The sequence below is a fragment of the Salmo salar genome, chromosome ssa28 (assembly GCF_905237065.1).
Source record: "Salmo salar chromosome ssa28, Ssal_v3.1, whole genome shotgun sequence".
Classification (NCBI taxonomy): Eukaryota; Metazoa; Chordata; class Actinopteri; order Salmoniformes; family Salmonidae; genus Salmo; species Salmo salar.
Window position 1 is genome coordinate 34,297,250 of NC_059469.1, and position 21,769 is coordinate 34,319,018.

A 21,769-nucleotide genomic window follows, 5' to 3' on the forward strand; every position below is an offset into this window, starting at 1 on the left:
CTGTATGAACTAACTACTGTAGTAGTACTGTACTACTGTATGAACAAACGACTTTAGTAGTACTGTACTAGTACTGTACTACTGTCTGAACTACTGTAATTGTCCTGTACTACTGTCTGAACTAACTACTGTAGTAGTACTGTACTACTGTCTGAACTAACTACTGTAGTACTGTACTACTGTCTGAACTAACTACTGTAGTCGTACTGTACTACTGTCTGAACTAACTACTGTAGTACTGTACTACTGTCTGAATTAACTTCTGTAGTGGTACTGTACTACTGTATGAACTACGTACTGTAGTAGTACTGTACTACTGTATGAACAAACTACTTTAGTAGTACTGTACTAGTACTGTACTACTGTCTGAACTATCTACTGTAGTACTGTACTACTGTTTGAACTAACTACTGTAGTAGTACTGTACTACTCTCTGAACCAACTACTGCAGTACTGTACTACTGTCTGAACTAACTACTGTAGTAGTACTGTACTACTCTCTGAACCAACTACTGTAGTACTGTACTACTGTCTGAACTAACTACTGTAGTAGTACTGTACTACTCTCTGAACCAACTACTGTAGTACTGTACTACTGTCTGAACTAACTACTGTAGTACTGTACTACTGTCTGAACTATCTACTATAGTACTGTACTACTGTCTGAACTAACTACTGTAGTACACTACTACTGTCTGAGCTATCTACTGTAGTACTGTACTACTGTCTGAACTATCTACTGTAGTACTGTACTACTGTCTGAACTACTGTAGTACTGTACTACTGTCTGAACTAACTACTGTAGTACTGTACTACTGTCTGAACTACTGTAGTACTGTACTACTGTCTGAACTACTGTAGTAGTACTGTACTACTGTCTGAACTACTGTAGTAGTACTGTACTACTGTCTGAACTACTGTAGTAGTACTGTACTACTGTCTGAACTACTGTAGTAGTACTGTACTACTGTCTGAACTAAGCCTTCTTCCATTGTTATCCCTAAATAGAAATAATCAAGTCAAATCAACACACTAATAGTTGAATGGTTTTGGTTGCATCATGCTAAGGGTCTGCTGTGTGTTACTGGTCTTAACTGATGTGCCATGTTGACCATCACGCTGGTCTATAGATCACTCCTTTCACTGTGTTTGTTGGAATTTGGGGAAGGGGACCTCAGGGCATTGAGTGATCTGAATCCACACATTACTTTAGATAACAGTGGGAATTATAAAACCAATCTTACTCAGTTTTGAACCATACAGCAATTCAGTATATACTCAAGAAATAAAACTATACAAAAATATAATAATACATGTAAATGTGTATACTTTCAGTACAATTATTATTTAATAAGTACTATAGGCGTATATAATGGATTTGACAATAATAAGCAGCCATGGGTAACTCAGCAACAGAAAAACATAAACTACAAGACAACACTAGAGCTTTGATTTCAATAGGCTTTTGAAGTTCAGAGACTTTCCAGCTGTTGGTAAGGGCAGCAGTAGATAGGTATCATGATGGCTGGAAGTGTGATCGTACGCATGAAGGATATAAGCGGGATAGGTATAAATAAAATAAGAGGGATTTTTTTTTTACCAAACCACCAAGGATGAAGAAGACCATGAAAAGTCGTCCCAGGGTAGTTTTGGCATACACGTCTCCATAGCCCACAGTGGACATAGTAACCATCAGTAAGTAGACACATTCCCAGTAGGAAAGTGACTGGGAATTTTGGAAGTTTTCCCAAGGATCCCCTGAGTTTTCCACCTAGAACAAAGGTCACAATACTGGATATTGAAAGAGAGGAACTCACTCATCTGATGTATTACTTACTTACTCAGTTATTTCTTAGTTACTTTGTTACTCACACCTTATCAATTATGTACTGTCTTCAGAACTGTAAGGAACTTTCACATTTTCAGAAGCAATGACTATGCTACCATCTAGAGGCCCTACACATTTTAAAAACAGACTCATACATATTCCACAGTTATAACATGCATCAAATACTGTACCTATGTCTCTGTAGAATATATCTGTAGGATATCTACTATATGTAGGACATCTCTGTAGCTGTATCTCTGTAGGATATCTCTATAGAATATCTCTGTAGCTATATCTCTGTAGGATATCTCTGTAGCTATATCTCTGTAGGATATCTCTGTAGCTATATCTCTGTAGGATATCTCTGTAAGATATCTCTGTAGGATATCTCTGTAGCTATATCTCTGTAGGATATCTCTATAGAATATCTCTGTAGCTATATCTCTGTAGGATATCTCTGTAGCTATATCTCTGTAGGATATCTCTGTAGCTATATCTCTGTAGGATATCTCTGTAAGATATCTCTGTAGGATATCTCTGTAGCTATATCGCTGTAGGATATCTCTATAGAATATCTCTGTAGCTATATCTCTGTAGGATATCTCTGTACTGTATGTAGGATATCTCTGTAGCTATATCTCTGTAGGATATCTCTGTAAGATATCTCTGTAGGATATCTCTGTAGCATATCTCTGTAGCTATATCTCTGTAGGATATCTCTGTAGCTATATCTCTGTAGGATATCTCTGTAGCTATATCTCTGTAGAATATCTACTGTATGTAGGATATCTCTGTAGGATATCTCTGTAGCTATATCTCTGTAGGATATCTCTGTAGCTATATCTCTGTAGGATATATCTGCACTGTATGTAGGATATCTCTGTAGCTATATCTCTGTAGGATATATCTCTGTAGGATATCTCTGTAGCTATATCTCTGTAACTATATCTCTGTAGGATATCTCTGTAGGATATCTCCGTAGCTATATCTCTGTAGCTATATGTCTGTAGGATATCTCTGTAGCTATATCTCTTTAGCTATATCTCTGTAGCTATATCCCTGTAGGATATCTCTGCAGCTATATCTCTGTAGGATATCTCTGTAGGATATATCTCTGTAGGATATCTCTGTAGCTATATCTCTGTAGGATATCTCTGTAGGATATCTCCGTAGCTATATCTCTGTAGCTATATCTCTGTAGGATATCTCTGTAGCTATATCTCTTTAGCTATATCTCTGTAGCTATATCACTGTAGGATATCTCTGCAGCTATATCTTTATAGGATATCTCTGTAGCTATATCTCTGTAGGATATATCTGCACTGTATGTAGGATATCTCTGTAGCTATATCTCTGTAGGATATCTCTGTAGGATATATCTCTGTAGGATATCTCTGTAGCTATATCTCTGTAACTATATCTCTGTAGGATATCTCTGTAGGATATCTCCGTAGCTATATCTCTGTAGCTATATCGCTGTAGGATATCTCTGTAGCTATATCTCTTTAGCTATATCTCTGTAGCTATATCACTGTAGGATATTTCTGCAGCTATATCTCTAAAGGATATGTCTGTATCCCTTTCCTGCAGTCAAATTACCAATCCTCCCTCTAGTGGCGCCATGGGTGGAATGTAATTCATATGTTTCACAATTTCCTAATTAATAAACATTATTTTTTTTAAACCTTCTGAAAATCCGGTGTTTCTATATCAAAGACTACCAAGAAACACTCTGTTTGACCCTGATTTAGCTCACTGCAGTATTAAAGGGGCTAGGTTACTTAAATTGATGTCTGTTAGATGTGTCAGAGACTGAATATTTATAATCATAGAGTTCTTCTGTTTCGCCTTTATGGTGCTGGGTAACTCACCAAATGTATGAAGCCTGCAGCTGTTAGCCATGTGCTTATGAAGATTGAACACAAGTTCACCAGTTTTATGGAATTGCTATTGAAAACAAGAGAGCCAGACAATATCAATGAACATTGATAGTGTTCAACACCAAAAGACCTGCCTTGTGAACGTTTAAAAGAAGTGTACGAGTACAGGATCCATAATTGGTAATAAAATGTCAGTAGCAATTTAATTGACCTGTTTGTCAAAACAGTGCGGTAATATAGTCATGAACATAACAAAAAGTAGTTTGGTTTCTCCAGTTGTTACTATATTCCCTTGCACTATAAGTGCCTAAAAGGGGATTTTGTTTAAAGAATATCCTTTCAGATAAAGGATGACATCTGGTTACAGAACCTCCTTTAGGATAAAGGGTGATATCTGGTTACAGAACCTCCTTTAGGATAAAGGGTGATATCTGGTTACAGAACCTCCTTTAGGATAAAGGGTGATACCTGGTTACAGAACCTCCTTTAGGATAAAGGGTGATATCTGGTTACAGAACCTCCTTTAGGATAAAGGGTGATACCTGGTTACAGAACCTCCTTTAGGATAAAGGGTGATACCTGGTTACAGAACCTCCTTTAGGATAAAGGGTGATACCTGGTTACAGAACCTCCTTTCAGATAAAGGATGATATCTGGTTACAGAACCTCCTTTAGGATAAAGGGTGATACCTGGTTACAGAACCTCCTTGAGGATAAAGGGTGATATCTGGATACAGAACCTCCTTGAGGATAAAGGGTGATATCTGGATACAGAACCTCCTTGAGGATAAAGGATAAATAGGTGGTTGCAGAACCTCCTTTAGGATAAAGGGTGATATCTGGATACAGAACCTCCTTTGGGATAAAGGATAAATAGGTGGCTGCAGAACCTCCTTTGGGATAAAGGCTGATAGCTGGTTACACACTGAGCTGCTCAACCCACAATATTATGTAACATCAACAAAACAACAATTTTATGATGTTACAGTCTTTACTGTGTATTCCTATGGTAATATTAGTCTTTATTGTATATTCCTATGGTAATATTACAGTCTTTACTGTATATTCCTATGGTAATATTACAGTCTTTACTGTGTATTCCTATGGTAATATTACAGTCTTTACTGTATATTCCTATGGTAATATTACAGTCTTTACTGTATATTCCTAAGGTAATGTTACAGTGACTTGCATTGTCCTGTCCAGTATTAGTCTGGCCTGGCCCCAGCCCATTTATGCACTGTTTGTTCTGTCCTTCTCTGCCCTTACCTTCATCACAGTTAATGAGTCTGGGGATTATTCTAAAGCATTTTGTTGAGCTATAAGCTCTTCCTGACATCTGTGCACCACAAGCTTTAATTCTAAGCAGTAGGGTAAATGATATAATTCAGAATGCTGCATGATGTCTAATAGGTTTCCAACAGCAGAATCATCAATTCAGAATCAATTTGGAATTGAAGAAAAATGGAATATAGGATATGTTATACATCCTAAAGAACAATACCAAACATGTAATCACTTTAGTTTTTAAAAGTGAAATATATGATTTGCTTGTTATCATAGCAGTACAATATAATATAATACGGTACATTATTTTATTCCCCAAATATGACAGAAATATACCAAACTGTTCCCCTAGTAATCCAGCAGGACTGAAAGTAGGCCATGCTCACTTGACTAGCTGTTAATAACAAAAAATATTTGACCCAATAACAAAGTTGGATCAAAGTTGCACAAGTTCTGAGATTAAGTTCTATATTTAACACATGTCCAGTACCCGCTGTGCATTAAAAAGCCTGTAGTATCAGAAGCGCCAGTAAATGTATTGTATAATTGTAAAACTGTGTCAATATTCATCACAAAAAGTCAGAATTACAAACATTGTCATAACATAGTGCATGCAAATATTTGAAATACTACTAATTAGAATTAATACATATCTAATTCTACTTCATCTGAATACACTGAAGGTGGAGAAAATTAAAATGCACTTACCTTGTTTTTAATATATTCAAAAACTGTAAGATTTCTGAGAACTGTATCAATCTTAAGGCCCTTAAAAAACGTAAGCCTGTGTAAGAGAAAAGTACAAGTTACTCAGAGTGAATTCTTTGCACATGTTATTTACATCAAGTCATTGTTATTCGCCTGTACACAGTAAAGCAAGTAAAATCACAGCAAACCAAATCGCATACCTTTTAAGCCTTCATCCATCTTTAAGATCTTTAATGGACTCATGGCTAATAACAAACTAAAGAGCCCTTAGAAAAATAGCAGCACCAAAGCACAACCAAGGGATAGGCCTCTCAAAACAGTAGCAGTGAAGCAAGTAGCAGAAACTACAACAACAACAAAAAGTATTTAAAAACCTTATTCAAATCAAACAGTCTGCATCAAAGAATCTTCTGAGGAATAAATACAATGCCAATATCTCGTACAGAGTTTTAATCTCAGGAGACTCACTAAATCACAAAGCACAAGCATCTACCAGAATCATTTTTCATTACTAAAAGGACTAAAAGAGTGAAAAAGCAAGAGATGAAAACCTGGATTAGTCAGACCAAAGACAGGTGGACCGGCCCAGTTTAGACGGGTCAACAGCCATGACGTCAAATAATCCCACATTTGTAGCCATAATTTTTTTTTAAATCTAAGTACCCTTCCAAGAGCTCAAGGTCAAAGGTGAATTGCCACAAGCTGTTGCATCATTACCTTCAAAGGTCTGTGCCACACACACACACACACACACACACACACACACACACACACACACACACACACACACACACACACACACACACACACACACACACACACACACACACACACTCACACACACAGAGTATAATCTGATCATCCAACAAATGGATGTGAAATAATTAATTGCTTATTGTTACAGCACCGAAGACTGTTTCAGTATGGCATGTAACTGTATTTCAATCCCACAATACCCTGCTGGGGATAAGTGTGTACTACAGCAGATGCACTGTAGACGTAAGCTTACTGTGTTGTCAATGTTGTTTCCCTGAGAATAATTATTTACATTTGTTTTATAATTGTATTTTCCTCCTTTCTCAATGATTATTGTCCATAAATCCCTAAATTATAACATCAGATTATGTATCTCATAATAAGCTTGGAAAGTGAATGAAATGCCCTCAAAACAAAAATGTGTTGACTGTGTCAATCCCAGAAAGTTATTAAAAAAACATTTCAATAATGCACAATTCTAGGCCACTAAAACCTCTTACATGTACTCTACCAGCACTAGAGCTGTGTACCATGGTGTTCATGACTCACTCTGATTAAGTCCTGCACTGTAAACAAATTACTCTTGGGATCAACCTACAACAAAATGTGTCAACTGGTTACAAGTAAATTAGTTCTTAATTGAAATAAACTACATTTGTCGATACCAAAGATATGATTCTATGCTGTTATATTTGATTATTAACAAACCGATATTTCAAGTTGTAACCTATTTTTTTCACTCAACCAAATTTCCCCTTTGGTTAAATAACATAAATACTCACTAATATATATACCAAGTAGATTTTTCACTTTGGAATAACTTATCCACATTTCTTACATTTCTTCATTTCCTGTTCATCAAATACTAAGTTGGTTCCATAACATGAAAAAATGTCTCGAAACACTTTCTTTACATAACACTGTCACATTAACTGCACTGTAATTTACTGGCAGCCAATCTTGTCGCTGTAACTCCCGTACGGACTCGAGAGAGGCGAAAGTCGAGAGCCATGCGTCCTCCAAAACACGACCCAGCCGAGCCACACTGCTTCTTGACACACTGCTTGCTTAACCTGGAAGCTAGCTGTACCAATGTGTCATTGGAAACACCATCCAACTGATAACCGTGGTCAGCTTGTAGGTACCTGGCCTGCCAAAAGGAGTCGCTAGAGCACAATGAGACAAGGAAAACCCGGCTGGCTAAATCCTCCCCTAACCCGGAAAATGCTGTGCCAGCTGTGATCAAACCCAAGACACCTCAGTGCCTTAGACAGCTGCGCCACTCAGGAGGCCCTGTACCTATTAAATTACTAGAAGGGCTATGTTATGAAACCTCAAAGTTCCAGAATGCAGTGAAAATGGCAGCTATATCGCTCAGGGAGAAATCCAAACCAGTCTAATTGGAATTAATGGCAGTAGAGTCTTAATCCTGACTTTACTTACGCAGGAAAGTAAAAGTATTCTATTGTGTAATATAATTATTGTCAACCTAAAATATTGTCAAATAATTATAAATACAGTTTATACGGGTTTTATACACTTTTTCTGTATAAATAGCCTCTAAAATATATGTAAACAGACAATAAATGTCTAAATTTGAGTTTTCTTTGGAAAGCTGTGAGTGCTATTATATGACACAATATCACAAATTCCAACTTATCTAAGTCCTATCATCAACTGATTTCAGCCAGTGTATGACTGTGGATTGACTGCTTTGTTTTTATTTCATTAAAAAATATATATATATAACCAGGCAAGTCAGTTAAGAACAAATTCTTATTTACAATGACAGCCTACCCACTGGCCAAAATCAGACAACGCTGAGCCAATTGGCCGCCGCCCTATGGGACTCCCAATCAAGGCTGGTCGTGATACAGCCTGGAATCGAACCAGTGTGTCTGTAGTGACGCCTCGAGCACAGAGATGCAGTGCCTTAGACCGCTGCGCCACTCAGCAACCCTTGTTTGAATAGAATGTTGGCATATTGGCAGTTAATTAGAAACATTTATGGAATCGTTCCTCTAAAACTGACTGGCTATAGCTAGCTAACAAACATAACAGTGGAGATAAATTCATCAAATTCATTATTTTACACAATATCTTATCATAGCACTGGCAAACCGTGGTTGACCAAGTCCCTGACCAAAATGGCTGCCCTTTATTCCATCCTAAGAAGGTTCATATCCATTCTATTCTAATTTCATGCTTAAAGCTAACTTTGATTTGATTTGAATTAGCAGCCAGTAAATTACTATTAAAAACAACCAGATTTTTTTTACAGTATGGGTACAATATTGTAACCAAATGGTGACCGTCTGATCAATGGAAACCTTTCTAGGCTCTTTATGTCGTTGAAGATTCAGAGCTGGCAGTGAACATATAATTATATTTAAAAAAAACATAGCACATTACCTGGAATGACAGGTGGCCAGAAATAACAAAGTGGAAGTCCCGCCCCCAATAGGCCATGCCTCCAACTCTTATGATAGGCTGCCCGCTATGCAATGCGACTTACTGCACATGAGGTGTTGAAAGGAATTTAAACGTTTTCTTTCAAATAAAAAAATCACATTAATCTGTCAAATTCGTTGGCTAAACCGCAGCCCCAAGAGTAAACAATCACGTGAAATATTCCCTGCCTTTGGTAACAAAAACGTTACAGATGAAAGACGCTGCAGTAAATCAAATATGTATAATCTATAAATACAACATGAACCAGTCAGTGTCTCACTTCCTCATGCTCATTTTTGTATTGATGTTAGAGAAATTTCCGACCTGAGCTCTCTCCCCCTCTCTCTTTCTCCAACTGACATGGTGGCCGGCAGTGGAGGAGTTTTTGGACCAGGCACAGAAAAACAACCTCTGGGTTTATATTACATCCTACTAATAATGTCCTACATTGTCTAGCCAGGTCTTACGGTCTTACCCCAGTAGGAGATGAAATGGAAGCAGGTCTTACCCCAGTAGGAGATGAAATGGAAGCAGGTCTTACCCCAGTAGAAGATGAAATGGAAGCAGGTCTTACCCCAGTAGGAGATGAAATGGAAGCAGGTCTTACCCCAGTAGGAGATTAAATGGAAGCAGGTCTTACCCCAGTAGGAGATGAAATGGAAGCAGGTCTTACCCCTAGTAGGAGATTAAATGGAAGCAGGCCTTACCCCAGTAGGAGATGAAATGGAAGCAGGCCTTACCCCAGTAGGAGATGAAATGGAAGCAGGCCTTACCCCAGTAGGAGATGAAATGGAAGCAGGTCTTACCCCAGTAGGAGATGAAATGGAAGCAGGTCTTACCCCTAGTAGGAGATGAAATGGAAGCAGGCCTTACCCCAGTAGGAGATGAAATGGAAGCAGGCCTTACCCCAGTAGGAGATGAAATGGAAGCAGGTCTTACCCCAGTAGGAGATTAAATGGAAGCAGGTCTTACCCCAGTAGGAGATGAAATGGAAGCAGGCCTTACCCTAGTAGGAGATGAAATGGAAGCAGGCCTTACCCCAGTAGGAGATGAAATGGAAGCAGGCCTTACCCCAGTAGGAGATGAAATGGAAGCAGGAAGACACAGGTCGTCCCGGTTCTCTTTCTCCACGGCCTGCTGTTGTTGGTCCATCTTGACCCTGTAGCCGTTCTGGAAGAGCTCTCGTGTTCTGAAACGTCCCAGAGCGCGTGCCCCCATCGGGCCCTCTGTACACTAAAATCTCAGTCAGAATCATCATGTCTAATATCTTCTAAGACTGACAAATAATTACGCCGGCAAAGCTTCCTGATATCCATAGTAAGTTTCCCAGCTGTTGAGTTTCTCGTCAGTCAGTGTGTAGATATGGTTCTGTTTAAGGCTTCACAACATCCTCTGGAGCCGCGTAACCCAATTCCTTACAACAGCTTACTCTATCTATCCCCTGCTTCTTTCCCCTTCCTTTATCACACAGCAAATCAATCAAAGGCTCTCAGTATCCATCTCAGACAGCAGAGAAAAGAGGAGCAGGTGGGCGCGCCATGTCTCTGTCCACCAAGAAGAGGTCAAATAAAACATGTTCTGTAGGCGTGTCGGGATCACATTTCCCACAGATACTGTAGTATCCTCGTTATGATCATCAGTGGTGTACGTCAAACGGAAACCAAGCCCCTGTTCTGTTCCATCGGGATATTACAGCATAAAGCTCTTTGTTTGAGCTCCTTGATTGAACTCCTTGTTTGAGCTCCTTGTTTGAGCTCCTTGTTTGAGCTCCTTGTTTGAGCTCCTTGTTTGAGCTCCTTGATTGAGCTCCTTGTTTGAGCTCCTTGTTTGAGCTCCTTGTTTGAGCTCCTTGTTTGAGCTCCTTGATTGAGCTCCTTGTTTGAGCTCCTTGTTTAAGCTCCTTGTTTGAGCTCCTTGTTTGAGCTCCTTGTTTAAGCTCCTTGTTTAAGCTCCTTGTTTGAGCTCCTTGTTTGAGCTCCTTGTTTGAGCTCCTTGTTTGAGCTCCTTGATTGAGCTCCTTGTTTGAGCTCCTTGTTTGAGCTCCTTGTTTAAGCTCCTTGTTTGAGCTCCTTGTTTGAGCTCCTTGTTTGAGCTCCTTGTTTGAGCTCCTTGTTTGAGCTCCTTGTTTGAGCTCCTTGTTTGAGCTCCTTGATTGAAAGCTGCCATAATCATCATCATGATACTGTATGAATAAATATACTATTATGGCAGCTTTCAATCAATGTAATGAAATGTAATGTAATGTAATGTAATGCTTTTCAATCTGTTGTACAGTAGGATTGCTGCCTTTTCCTGCTTTGAGCTGCTATGTGGTGTGTGACAATAGCTAGCAGTCATCTTTTATAACAGCAGTTGTCATTAAATCAGGGTCATTGCTCTTCCACTAAAATCCAGAGAAAAAAAGAATGAATGATTGCTAAAGCCTCTCAGCTCTAGACAGAGTTTGACTCGGGCACTGACACATCACGTTGTGATACACATTCTTTCTGGTGACAGTTTTGAGGAGTTAAGATACGTCCTACCCTTAAATGACTGTCTATGACAGAAGGTGGCCGACTGCTGTCTGATGAGATGTACTGTACATTGTCTGGTAGTAATGGGACAGACTTGCCTCACAGTCTGGTTGGTCTCTGTCTTGTCCTGTATGGGTCTGCTAAGACATATCAAAACATCATAGGCCTATAGATTTCCAGTGAAATCACAACGTTCAGAATCAAGACACAACATAAAACCTTTTCCAGCGAGATTAACAGAATAGAACATTTTCAAAAGCATCTCTTTAAGTGCAATCATTATGGCTAGTTTCAGTGGACAGCTGAACGGTAAAAGCCTATTTCTGTGTTTACTTGTACAGCTCATTGAGTAAAAAGCTGGAGCATTTGGAACAGGAATTACCTGCTGTCTTTTCTAAATGGGTAATGTTCTGTTGCTCCCTGGGTTTCATCCCTACAAGGCTCTTACAAAGTTACTTACTTTAAACAGCAATGGCTTGAATTTAATTGGAATGACAAACTGGTTTTATTTTCTGTCTGGAGGTATCAAAAACGAAATCAGTTGAACTTCCAACTAAGAATCATTCGACATGGAAACTCCACTTGTAGAGTAGCTAGGCAACAGCAATCAACAGAATTACTTAGTATGTTGCCGAGGGTAGACTATAAGCAGTTAGATGGAGGGTAGACTATAAGCAGTTAGATATAGAACTAACTTGGAGGGTAGACTATAAGCAGTTAGATATAGAACTAACTTGGAGGGTAGACTATGAGCAGTTAGATATAGAACTAACTTGGAGGGTAGACTATAAGCAGTTAGATATAGAACTAACTTGGAGGGTAGACTATAAGCAGTTAGATATAGAACTAACTTGGAGGGTAGACTATAAGCAGTTAGATATAGAACTAACTTGGAGGGTAGACTATGAGCAGTTAGATATAGAACTAACTTGGAGGGTAGACTATGAGCAGTTAGATATAGAACTAACTTGGAGGGTAGACTATAAGCAGTTAGATATAGAACTAACTTGGAGGGTAGACTATAAGCAGTTAGATATAGAACTAACTTGGAGGGTAGACTATAAGCAGTTAGATGGAGGGTAGACTATAAGCAGTTAGATATAGAACTAACTTGGAGGGTAGACTATAAGCAGTTAGATATAGAACTAACTTGGAGGGTAGACTATAAGCAGTTAGATATAGAACTAACTTGGAGGGTAGACTATAAGCAGTTAGATGGAGGGTAGACTATAAGCAGTTAGATATAGAACTAACTTGGAGGGTAGACTATAAGCAGTTAGATATAGAACTAACTTGGAGGGTAGACTATAAGCAGTTAGATGGAGGGTAGACTATAAGCAGTTAGATGGAGGGTAGACTATGAGCAGTTAGATATAGAACTAACTTGGAGGGTAGACTATGAGCAGTTAGATATAGAACTAACTTGGAGGGTAGACTATAAGCAGTTAGATATAGAACTAACTTGGAGGGTAGACTATGAGCAGTTAGATATAGAACTAACTTGGAGGGTAGACTATAAGCAGTTAGATGGAGGGTAGACTATAAGCAGTTAGATATAGAACTAACTTGGAGGGTAGACTATAAGCAGTTAGATATAGAACTAACTTGGAGGGTAGACTATAAGCAGTTAAATATAGAACTAACTTGGAGGGTAGACTATAAGCAGTTAGATGGAGGGTAGACTATAAGCAGTTAGATATAGAACTAACTTGGAGGGTAGACTATAAGCAGTTAGATATAGAACTAACTTGGAGGGTAGACTATGAGCAGTTAGATATAGAACTAACTTGGAGGGTAGACTATGAGCAGTTAGATATAGAACTAACTTGGAGGGTAGACTATGAGCAGTTAGATATAGAACTAACTTGGAGGGTAGACTATAAGCAGTTAGATATAGAACTAACTTGGAGGGTAGACTATAAGCAGTTAGATGGAGGGTAGACTATAAGCAGTTAGATATAGAACTAACTTGGAGGGTAGACTATAAGCAGTTAGATGGAGGGTAGACTATAAGCAGTTAACTGTAGTAGTATCTTGGCAACTAAGGCTGACCCCAATTAGTCGACTGGTCGATTGTTTGGTCGAACGAGATGCATTTTTTTGTTGAGCAGTAGCAAATATATACAGTGCATTCGGAAAGTATTCATACCCCTTGACTTTTTCCACATTTTGTTACGCTGATTAAATATTTATTTTTTCTCATCAATCTACACACAACACCCCATAATGACAAAGCGGATATATCACATTTACATAAGTATTCAGACCCTTTACTCAGTACTTTGTTGAAGCACCTTTGGCAGCGATTACAGCTTAGAGTCTTCTTGGGTACGAAGCTACACGCTCGGCACACCTGTATTTGGAGAGTTTCTCCCATTCTTCTCTGCAGATCCTCTCAAGCTCTGCCAGGTTGGATGGGAGCATCGCTGCAAAGCTCTTTTCAGGTCTCTCCAGAGATGTTTGACTGGGTTCAAGTCCGGTCCCTGGCTGGGCCACTCAAGGACATTCATAGACTTGTCCCGAAGCCAATCCTGCATTGTCTTGGCTGTGTGCTTAGGGTCACTGTCCTGTTGGAAGGTTAACCTTCGCCCCAGTCTGAGGTCCTGAGAGCTCTGGAGCTGGTTTTCATCAAGGATCTCTCTGTACTTTGTTCCGTTTATCTTTCCCTCAGAGTGACCATCGGGTTCTTGGTCACCTCCCTGACCAAGGCCTTTCTGCCCTGATTGCTCAGTTTGGCCGGGTGGCCAGCTCTAGGAAGAATCTTGGTGGTTACAAACTTCTTCCATTTAAGAATGATGGAGGCCACTGTGTTCTTGGGGACCTTCAATGCATCTCAGTGCAACAGGCGTCACTACAGCACCTGGTTCAAATCCAGGCTGAATCACATCTGGCTGTGATTGGGAGTCCCACAGGGCGGCACACAATTGGCCCAGCGACGTCCGGGTTTTGCCGGGGTAGGCCGTCATTGTAAATAAAAATGTGTTCTTAACTGACTTGCCTAGTTAAATAAAGGTTAAATAAAAAAAGTAAATACCACAGGTGGACTCCAATCAAGCTGAAGAAACATCTCAAGGTTGATCAATTGAAACAGGATGCACCTGAGCTCAATTTGAGTCTCATAGCAAAGGGTCTGAATACTTATGTAAATACGAAGTTTTTAAATTTTTAATAATGTTGCCATAAATTTCAAAAAACCTGTTTTCACTTTGTCGTTATGGAGTATTGTGTGTAGATTGATGAGGGAAAAAAATATTTAATCAATTTTAGAATAAGACTGTAAAGTAACAACAATTGAAAAAAGGGAAGGGGTCTGAATACTTTCCGAATGCACTGTATATACAGGAGACACTTGTCTGATTCGCGCCCATCTCAGTGAACTAATCCTTTGTGGAGGCTGAGGCTAATCCATTGCGGAGGCTGAGACTAATCCATTGCCGAGGCTGAGACTAATACATTGCGGAAGCTGAGACTAATCCATTGCAGAGGCTGAGACTAATCCATTGCGGAAGCTGAGCCTAATACATTGCGGAAGCTGAGACTAATCCATTGCCGAGGCTGAGACTAATCCATTGCCGAGGCTGAGACTAATCCATTGCGGAAACTGAGCCTAATACATTGCTTAAGCTGAGACTAATCCATTGCAGTGGCTGAGACTAATCCATTGCGGAAGCTGAGACTAATCCATTGCGGAGGCTGAGACTAATCCATTGCGGAAACTGAGCCTAATACATTGCGGAAGCTGAGACTAATCCATTGCAGAGGCTGAGACTAATCCATTGCGGAAGCTGAGACTAATCCATTGCGGAAGCTGAGACTAATCCATTGCGGAGGCTGAGACTAATCCATTGCGGAAGCTGAGACTAATCCATTGCGGAGGCTGAGACGAATCCATTGCGGAAGCTGAGACTAATCCATTGCGGAGGCTGAGACTAATCCATTGCGGAAGCTGAGGCTAATCCATTGCGGAGGCTGAGACTAATCCATTGCGGAGGCTGAGACTAATCCATTGCAGAGGCTGAGACTAATCCATTGCGGAAGCTGAGACTAATCCATTGCAGAGGCTGAGACTAATCCATTGCAGAGGCTGAGACTAATCCATTGCGGAGGCCGTGGGGATGGCACAGTCCAAGAAGGGGAGTGTGACTGCACAATGCATGTCTCTCTCCGGAATGAGCTCTCTCCCAACAATCTGTCCCATTCATTGTTTCATAACTTAATTGTGTGAATTGTTTGTGTTTGATTGTTGGTGTCTATCAATTCTCCATTACATATATGTACATCACCAGTAGTACATTTACCATTAATTCCTATCATTTCTAATCTACAATGTTTGTTTGGTTACGATAATTTCTGTTAATGCATTCAATATATTATTATTACAGTCTTGTACCGTTCTCATTGTCGGAGTGGACACGTTGTTTGCAGAGCACACAACCAATGCTTTTGAGAAACAAATTTAGGTTTATTTCATTCCATTTACGAGTTTTGTCAATTTAGTCCTTGTATTTTGTTTGGAGTGCTCCTGTCAATGTTGAGTAAGAACATGCACCTGATTATGTATAGAAGTAGGCCTATAGGCTATCTGGCATATGTAGGCATATACAGTGCCTTGCATAAGTATTCATCCCCCTTCGCGTTTTTCCTATTCTGTTGCATTAAAACCTGTAATTTAAATTGATTTTTATTTGGATTTCATGTCATGGACATACAGAAAATAGTCCAAATTGGTGAAGTGAAATGAGAAAAATAACTTGAAAAGTGGTGTGTGCATATGTATTCACCCCTTTGCTATAAAGCCCCTAAATAAGATCTGGTGCAACCAATTACCTTTAGAAGTCACATAATTAGTTAAATACATTGTGTCACATGATTTGTCACATGATCTCACTATATATACACCTGTTCTGAAAGGCCCCAGTGTCTGCAACATCACTAAGCAAGGGGCACCATGAAGACCAAGGAGCTCTCCAAACAGGTCAGGGACAAAGTTGTGGAGAAGTACAGATCAGGGTTGTGTTATAAAAAAATATCTGAAACTTTGAACATCCCACAGAGCACCATTAAATCCATTATTAAAAAATTGAAAGAATATGGCACCACAACAAACCTGCCAAAAGCCCACCAAAACTCACAGACCAGGCAAGGAGGGCATTAATCAGAGGTGCAACAAAGAGACCAAAGATAACCCTGCAGGAGCTGCAGAGCTCCACAGTGGAGATTGGCGTATCTGTCCATAGGACCACTTTAAGCCGTACACTCCACAGAGCTGGGCTTTATGGAAGAGTGGCCAGAAAAAAGCCATTGCTTAAAGAAAAAAATAAGAAAACACGTTTGGTGTTTGCCAAAAGGCATGTGGGAGACTCCCCAAACATATAGACGAAGGTACTCTGGTCAGATGAGACTAAAATTGAGCTTTTTGGCCATCAGGGAAAACACTATGTCTGGCGCAAACCCAACACCTCTCATCACCCCGAGAACACCATCCACACAGTGAGGCATGGTGGTGGCAGCATCATGCTGTGGGGATGTTTTTTATCAGCAGGGACTGGGAAACTGGTCAGAATTGAAGGAAAGATGGATGGCGATAAATAAAGGGAAATTCTTGAGGGAAACCTGTTTCAGTCTTCCAGAGATTTGAGACTGGGACGGAGGTTCACCTTCCACCAGGACAATGACCCTAAGCATACTGCTAAAGCAACACTCGAGTGGTTTAAGGGGAAACATTTAAATGTCTTGGAATAGCCTAGTTAAAGCCCAGACCTCAATCCAATTGAGAATATGTGGTATGACTTAAAGATTGCTGTACACCAGCAGAAACCCATCCAACTTGAAAGAGCTGGAGCAGTTTTGCCTTGAAGAATGGGCAAAAGTCCCAGTGGCTGGATGTGCCAAGCTTATAGAGACATAACCCAAGAGACTTGCAGCTGTAATTTCTGCAAAAGGTGGCTCTACAAAGTACTGATTTTGGGTGGGGGGTGAAAAGTTTGTTTTTGAGGTGTTTGTTTCACAATAAAAAATATTTTGCATCTTCAAAGTGGTAGGCATGAAGTGTAAATCAAATGATACAAACACCTCAAAAATCAATTTTAATTCCAGGTTGTAAGGCAACAAAATAGGAAAAATGCCAAGGGGGTGAATACTTCCGCAAGCCACTGTAAATGGGCCCACATGGTAATCTGATTGTATTTCTGGTTGGCTTAACGCAACACCACTAATGACCTGTGGAGCTTCTCAAAGTCATACTTTCTTCACCTCAAACAGCAAGCAAACAAAATCTGTTTTTACATCCATTGAGACTAACAATAGTTCCTCAATGTATTTGAAAAATCATTCTAGATCTCTCTCTCCCTTTCGATAACCACTCAGCATAAAATTAAAAAATGACATGTTCTGATCAAGTGAAAACATCATAAAATAGGCCTACCTGAGCTCGTATCTCTTGTGCAAACAGCCTACAGCAGTATCTGTCCTGAGCTTACTGGCGCAGGAAATAATATTTTATGCAATGTTGCAAGTTTGCTAACGTGAGCTTCCAGCTGGACCCAAATTGATAGTTGTTACAATGTTTCAATTTCGTTGCAGACAAGTTATGTGTAGACAATGTGATTCATACAATATGTATATTTATCTGGATATTTTCTACTTGCAGGCTGCAATGCTTATTGCGTCATGATTGCAAGGTGTCCCGATATCTTTTCCAACTATCTCAATATCTTTTCCAACTGTCCCGTTATCTGGTTTTAATGACCATTTTTGAATGCCGTTCTAACCAATCCGAAATGAGTATTCAACAATGCTGTGCTATAATATCAATTAAATGAAACTGTTCCACAAAAAAATGTGCATATGAAAAACATAAATGGCACTCAGATCTGTAGAAATGGTAAGATAAATTGACATTCCACATGAGAAACGTTGTCGACTCCTCGTGCCTATTACCGGAATTTCAGGAGAGTAACGGCGATATCTGCAAAAGCCAGCAGGAGATCGATTGATTGATTGGTCGAAAGAACAGACGAAAGTCGAGCAAGTTTTTTTGTTGTTGTTGGGGACAGCCCTACTTCCAACTGACATAACAGTCCTGAGTGCTTTCTTGGTAGATGAATGTTTGCATACCGTGTTTGAGTGCGTATTTGTGGATGTGTGTATGTTTTTGTCTCTGTCAGACTGTTCAGACAGAAGATTGGAGAAATGGCTCTTTGGCCAATGAGAGATTGAGCCTAATTAGGGATATGACAGGTTATTCATTCAGTGAAGGGCAGGAGGCCCAGTAGTGTTCAGCTCGAAACACATCCGACACTCCAGCCAGGCTAGAGCAAACAATGAAAATATATGAAAGATATCAAATAGTATTTGAACTACTGTAGTACATCAGGACCTGGAGTCCCAGGTCTGTTACAGTGTGACCTCGTGGCTGGAGTCCCAGGTCTGTTACAGTGTGACCTCATGGCTGGAGTCCCAGGTCTGTTACAGTGTGACCTCATGGCTGGAGTCCCAGGTCTGTTACAGTGTGACCTCATGGCTGGAGTCCCAGGTCTGTTACAGTGTGACCTCATGGCTGGAGTCCCAGGTCTGTTACAGTGTGACCTCATGGCTGGAGTCCCAGGTCTGCTACAAATGCACCCCTACATCCTATATCCATAATCCCTATATATACAAATCAAATCCTCTCAGATCTACATTGGGCTTAGGGTTAAGGGGTTGATTTGGGATTGGGCCACTGATAAAGCTACCATCATGCAGATGCTGATGAGGACTGAGAGGAAGAGGGTGTGGCCCTGATTTCTGATTGACAGGTGATTGACAGGGGATGTAAACAGAGCCCTTCAGCGTACAGCAGTTTGACTGGACCACTCATGTGTATACTTAACATTTTAATGGGAATGTACATTCTAGTGATTCTATTTCTATGGTGGCTGAGCTGTGATTGACAGGTGATTGACAGGTGACGAAGACAAAGTCTGAATTAACACCAAATCCCCTCTCCACTGTAATCTCCTATAGACCTCTCTCTCTCTCACACTCTCTCTCGCTCTCTCTCTCTCTCACGCTCTCTCTCCTGGAGATGACCCACAGTCCCAAATGGCACCCTATTCCCTATTTAGTGCACTACTTTTGACCAGGGACCATAGAGCTCTATTCCCTATATAGTGCACTACATTTGACCAGGGACCATAGGGCTCTATTCCCTATTTAGTGCACTACTTTTGACCAGGGACCATAGGGCTCTATTCCCTATATAGTGCACTACTTTTGACCAGGGACCATAGGGCTCTATTCCCTATATAGTGCACTACATTTGACCAGGGACCATAGGGCTCTAGTGTCTAGTCAGGAGTCTGGCAGGTGCCAGTCAACAAAACCCAATAAAATGTAATATTGGTTCAGCGTGTACAGTCCTTTAAATCATAGACCAATTTAAATCAGTTCAATCATTATTACAGGTAGCTAGGTAAAAACAAAAAGATCTCATTCTGTGAGATGATGGATGAAGGGCATTCAAATGACCTTCGTAGTCCATTGTGGAAGTCTAGACCAGGGTTCTTAAACTATGGCTTGGGAGCCAAAATGGGCCCTGAGCATGTGAGAGGTGGGTTTGCGAATTATGAGTCTTCATTTGGGTCGTTCGAGGACAGTACATCTCTCATTTGGGTCGTTCAGGGACAATACATCTCTCATTTGGGTTGTTCGAGGAAATTAGATCTCTCATTTGGGTTGTTTGAGGACAGTACATCTCTCATTTGCATCGTTCGAGGACAGTACATCTCTCATTTGCATCGTTCGAGGACAGTACATCTCTCATTTGGGTCTCGAGCTGAAAAAAAGCTGAAGAACCTCTGGTCTAGACTGATGCCAGCCCAGCAAGTAGTGTACGCCACAACATTGTGAAACCAGAAACCATCAAAACTAGGTAAACACAACATTGCTGTCAGTAAACAACCAACACCGTTATCACAGTGAGAATAGTCCCAAATTGCACCCTATTCCCTTTATAGTGCACCACTTTTGACCAGGGCCCATCAGTCAGAACAAGCAGCTACTCCCTGTGTCTTTTAAAAAGAAGGAGGCTGTCCAAGATAAGATAACCAGGTCAAACAAAATCCATGTGTCTCAAATGGAAAATAATTGAACAATTCAACGATCCAGTTTAAAGCAGTGTAATACACAGAATATCCACTGGGGTGCGCTGCAGACCAGATCTCAATCAAAGCTGAACTAAAACACCGCCCCCACACTTGGCAGGTGCTATATACTGGTGCTGTACTTACCAAGCCAGCTCCTGTTGAGATAGACGGACACGAACACCGGGGGAACAGTGAAGAAGTCCACCACTGAGTTCACCTCCAGCCAGAACCACAGCTTGTCGTTGGCCGCTATGAACTGGGGGGGAGAAAGATACCAGTTAACTATATTCCACCATACACCACCATTTTCAATGTTGATACATGACTATAGGTTGTTCAGGGTACAAAAGGCATTAAAGAAAGTCATGAAAGATAGCTAGACAGCCGCAAAACTGTTGAATGCTTCCACAGTTTTATTGAGTGCAATGTTTCGACTTTAATGTCTATATTATGTGTGGGTATATTTAAGCAATAAGGCACAGGGGGGTGTGGTATATGGCCAATATACCACGGCTAAGGGCTGTTCTTAGGCACGACGCATCGCAGAGTGCCTGGACACAGCCCTTAGCCGTGGCATATTGGCCGTATACCACAAACTCCAGAGGTGACCTTATTGCTATTATAAACTGTTTACCAACGTAATTAGGGCAGTAAAAATAAATGTTTTGTCATACCCGTGGTATACGGTCTATACCACAGCTGTCAGCCAATCAGCATTCAGCGTTCGAACCACCCAGTTTTATAAATATCTTTATTTCATGACACGATTGAAACTTCCCTAGCATAACAACGTGTGTACACATCTAACGTAGCGTTGTCTTTATTTACCCGTAGACCAAAGTACAAGAGGAAGAAGACGTTGAAAGCCATGTCGATCTGTAGCGTGAAGTCTTTGTAGAAGTTCTGACAGGACTCGATGGGGCTGTCAGAAACACACAGAAAACAAACATTGTTAGAAACATCTCACTTATTGAACATGCACTTCCTACCACCACCCCCCCCCCCCCCCGAAAATGTTTTTAAATAAAAGATGAAGAAATAAAGAACGAAAGGAATTCAAAAGGTGCGACATTTTGCATTTTCCAAATTACATTAAAAAAAGCACATAACTGTAACATGTTCTTCTACCCCTGATTATTAACCCCTTAAAGAACTGTGTGTACTTTACTCTTCTGAAAATCGCTTTGACGTAGAAGAAATGAATAAGTAGTGTTTCATTCA

At 40.2% G+C, this 21,769-nt stretch overlaps 1 protein-coding gene across 10 annotated transcripts in view; it reads right to left on the minus strand.

Annotated features, from left to right (window-relative positions):
* Nucleotides 1-21,769, minus strand: part of LOC106589905 (calcium-activated potassium channel subunit alpha-1) — a 196,769-nt gene that overhangs the window by 65,855 nt on the left and 109,145 nt on the right. For 9 of the 10 annotated variants that reach the window (XM_045710060.1, XM_045710057.1, XM_045710056.1 and 6 more), the window contains exons 4-8: nucleotides 21,377-21,470; nucleotides 20,693-20,804; nucleotides 5,704-5,779; nucleotides 3,700-3,775; nucleotides 1,601-1,771 (exon numbers count right to left, since the gene is read on the minus strand). In XM_045710060.1, the coding sequence (XP_045566016.1) occupies nucleotides 1,601-1,771; nucleotides 3,700-3,775; nucleotides 5,704-5,779; nucleotides 20,693-20,804; nucleotides 21,377-21,470 (529 nt within the window). Of the gene's footprint in view, nucleotides 1-1,600; nucleotides 1,772-3,699; nucleotides 3,776-5,703; nucleotides 5,780-5,903; nucleotides 6,437-20,692; nucleotides 20,805-21,376; nucleotides 21,471-21,769 lie in introns of those variants that run through there. The other variant, XM_014180340.2, reaches the window with a different exon arrangement.